The sequence below is a fragment of the Pterocles gutturalis genome, unplaced genomic scaffold (genome assembly GCF_000699245.1).
Source record: "Pterocles gutturalis isolate BGI_N339 unplaced genomic scaffold, ASM69924v1 scaffold37860, whole genome shotgun sequence".
Taxonomy (NCBI): domain Eukaryota; kingdom Metazoa; phylum Chordata; class Aves; order Pterocliformes; family Pteroclidae; genus Pterocles; species Pterocles gutturalis.
The window spans coordinates 1,043-4,664 of NW_010142106.1; the positions used below are offsets into that span (position 1 = coordinate 1,043).

The window sequence follows — 3,622 nt, forward strand, 5'->3', positions numbered from 1 at the left end:
CAGGAACCTCCTTTGCATCGTCCACTTGTCTACGCTGCAATCCAGGCTGGGATCTCTCCACTCATCAAGCAGCGGATGGACTCCCAGAACAACTCCCTGCTGCCATGCTGATGGGAGAAATCACCGCTCTTTGCTCTCAGTGTAAGAACCCAGACAAAAGCAGAAAGCAGGGCACAGTTTCTGCTGTGATTCTGTGTTAAAGGCACTCTGTCTTTCCTCTCTCTGTGCCTCTTTGAAGCTGTTTTGGGTGGGGTCCATCTTGCACAGAAATGTGGTTGATGTTGCAACTTCCCCTTTTCCACTTTGCTAGGTAGAAGTCTCACTTCGCAAAGGAGCCCTCCCCAGTACCTGCTCTGTGCTGGGCCTCAGACAAGCAGCTGGAGAGCACGGCTAGCTGCTGAGCCTCCCTCCGGCAGCAAGAGCCTCGGCCAGTCCTGACAGGTGAGTCGTAAGGCAAATTCAACAGCTGCAGTTGGGAATAGCAGGTTAAAGACTTTCTCTCCAGTTTTGCAGGAGGAGCGATAGGTCAAGGACGGACATTAACATTACCATCACGTCAGGACTCCCGGGGTCTGGTCTCAGTGCAGCCCCTTGCGCCTTCTGCAATGCCAGGCAAAAGGCAGCGTCTTTGTGCCTCTGTGTCCCTGCCTGTGACCTAGACAACGGGAAGATCCTGACCCACCTCCAGCAGGTGCTTGGGGAGCTGAAGGTGGAGGGTGCAGCGTCTGGCCCATGCAGGGCACTGACCAGCTGGTTTCCTTTGAACCGGCTGGAGCTGAGCCCCAGCTTCAGACGCTGGACTCGCTGCATGGACAGGGCAGGACTTGGGGGATGTGTCCCGAGAGACTGACAGGAGCTGGGCCCATGGAGGAGCCCAGAGGGGTGAGAGCATGGAGCCTCCTCCTGGAGAGGATGCATCTGGGCATGGGTCATGCACAGGGCAGCTGATGAAGAGGCAGTTGCTCTCTGCCAGGCTCACGGGTGAATTTAACGCCACAAAAGGCAAAGCACTTAGTGTCTCAGGCTGTCGGGGTGCTCTTAGTAGCATTTGGCTTTGTTCAGCCCAGCAGACCCTACCCATTAAGGTGGGAGGTGTTACCCATTCAACTCAGCCTGCCTCGACTCAAAGAGGGGCCCAACATATTATTTCATTCATGTCCCACCTTCACAACCACAGCAGAGCTGAGAATAGCCAGACCCTTACTGAGAAATGATGACAGCTGTTAGAAATTATGTCAATACTCTAGCTCACAACAGGAAACTTTATTAAACAACAGGAAGCCCATGCTCATGCATGGACTTACAAAACACCTCACCCTCCTCTCCCCTCGCTCTTTCAGTGCCGCAGGGCGGGCAGACAGGGCTCTAACTCTCATCTCCATGCTGGGCAGGGCTGCTGGGCTCAGCGCTGGTCGTGTGTGGCAGAGTCTCACAGCTGTCCTCAAACAGAGGATCTGCTCTGCTCCAAACCCCGCCTCAACCTTTGCTCCGTCGTGCATCCCTTGGCTGCTAACCTAGGCTCAGAAGATGGATGGTCCAGAGCTGAGCTGGCTGGTGAATCGCTCTCTTCCCCTTCCACTGGGCTCTGCTCAACATCCTGAGCTCAGACTTGACCTGCTCGACAGGAAAGTTTCCTGCCTGCAGCTGGCTGCCATGAGGAATGTGAACATCATCCTGCAGCACTACAACTTCACAGGCAAGCTGACCAACCGGCAGTCTGGGGACGAGGGCATGGGTCTCGTCCGCACAACCTTTGCCATCATCAGCTGCATCATCATCCTGGAGAACCTGCTTGTGCTGCTGGCCATCCTGCGGTGTCTGCGAGCCCGCCGCTGGGTCTACTCCTGCATTGCCAGCATCACTGTGAGCGACCTGCTTGCAGGGGTTGCCTACCTTTCTAACCTCTGCCTCTCGGGCAAGAAGACCTTCCAGCTTTCACCTCAGCTCTGGTTCCTGCGAGAAGGCATCCTCTTCATCGCACTGGCTGCCTCCACCTTCAGCTTGCTTGTGACTGCCATCGAGCGCTACAGCGCCATGGTAAGGCCGATTGCAGAGAACGAGGCCAGCAAGACCCTGCGCTTACGCAGCCTGATCGTTTCCTGCTGGCTGCTGGCCTTCATCATTGGACTGCTTCCGCTGCTGGGCTGGAACTGTCTCTGCGACTTCAATGCCTGCTCTGTCCTCCTGCCTCTCTACTCCAAGAACTACATCCTTTTCTCCGTAGTCATGTTCAGCATCATCCTCCTGGGGATCATCGGCCTCTACATCTCCATCTTCCAGCTGGTCCAGGCCAGTTCTAAGCAAACCAGCTCTCGGCACAGCCGCAAGCGGTCCCTGCGCTTGCTCAAGACCGTGCTGATGATCCTGGGTGCCTTCATTATCTGCTGGAGCCCCCTCTTTGTCCTGTTGCTCTTTGATGTCTTCTGTGAGACCCAGACCTGCACACACCTACACAGTCTGGACTGGACCTTGGCTCTGGCCATGCTCAACTCGGGCATTAACCCCGTCATCTACTCCCTGCGGAGCGTGGACGTGCGCCGTGCTGTGGGAAGCCTGCTGTGCTGCTGCTGTGTCAGGCTTGGGCTTTGCAAGCCTGGGAGCTGCTTGGTCATCGCAGACATCAACTCTGGCTCCTCCACAGAGAGCTCCCTGCGCTACCGGGAGAGCTTCCGCAGCTCTGTAGCACTGAACTCCCGGCCCAGAGCACCTCTCTCCAGCAACTCCAGCATGATGAGCAATCTCCCCAGCCTCTGAGAGGCCATGGAGGATGCAGGAGATGCCAGACAGCCCTCCAGGACCTCCTGCTGCTGGTCCTGGCCCAGCAGAGCTGTAGCCGACGTGCAGCTCAGGCTGAGCAGATGCAGTCCCACCCCAGTTGTCAGCGGGCCAGGCTTTCCAGCCCCTTCAGACTGGGACGTTGCTTCAGTGTGGGTGCAGGCACTGATCCCAGGATGGGAGTGAAGGATACAGAACGTTTTGGGATAGATGCTCTGCTGAGACAACTGCTGTGCCTAGGTTGTAAGTGGACCCTGCTCTGTGTGTGCATGTACATAGGCATTGTACCTGCCCAGATGAGGGTATTTTGCCCCAGGGGACAGTGAGGAACAGGGTGGATATCTCCAAACAGACTGCCCCCAACCCCTTGGGATCAGGCTGGGCTGGCAGTGCTGCCGCTGCACATCACGCAGGGCTGGAGGCGATCCCTGAGTCTTCTCCTGCAGTTTACGGCCTCCTGGAACTGCTGAGATGGGCACAGCTGCTGGGAAAGGACACAGGCTTCACGTCGTGACAGGGAGTCAAGAACAACTGGGTTTGCACGTCCAAGTGTGTGCGGCTGCGGGACAGCTCAGAGCAGCAGAAACGGACGTTTGTGGGCAGGTGGCTGTGCTGCACGGGGCGGCGGGGGAACTGCTCCCGGGCGAGGCTGGCTGCACCCAGCAGGGCTTGGGGCTGTGATGGGGGGCAAGCAGCACGAGCAGCTCCCGGGGAGCCAACCGAAGGTGCAGAATGTGCCCTGGCACAGGGCAGGGGGCTGGGGGAATGCGGCGACACCCACGCCAGGCCTGCAGGCTGCAGAGGTTCATCGGTGCCAGACTTCACCCCAGCACCGAGAGGACTCTTG

General features: G+C 57.6%; 1 protein-coding gene across 1 annotated transcript; it reads left to right on the top strand.

Annotated features, from left to right (window-relative positions):
- The first annotated feature begins 1,527 nt into the window (after window positions 1-1,527).
- Window positions 1,528-2,754, top strand: S1PR4 (sphingosine-1-phosphate receptor 4). The gene has a single exon (XM_010084265.1). The coding sequence runs from the start codon at window positions 1,528-1,530 to the stop codon at window positions 2,752-2,754; it is 1,227 nt and encodes a 408-aa protein (XP_010082567.1).
- Window positions 2,755-3,622: the final 868 nt, after the last annotated feature.

Coding starts and splice junctions, on each gene's coding strand:
- S1PR4 (XM_010084265.1), top strand. CDS start 1,528: ATGGATGGTCCAGAGCTGAGCTGGCTGGTGAATCGCTCTCTTCCCCTT.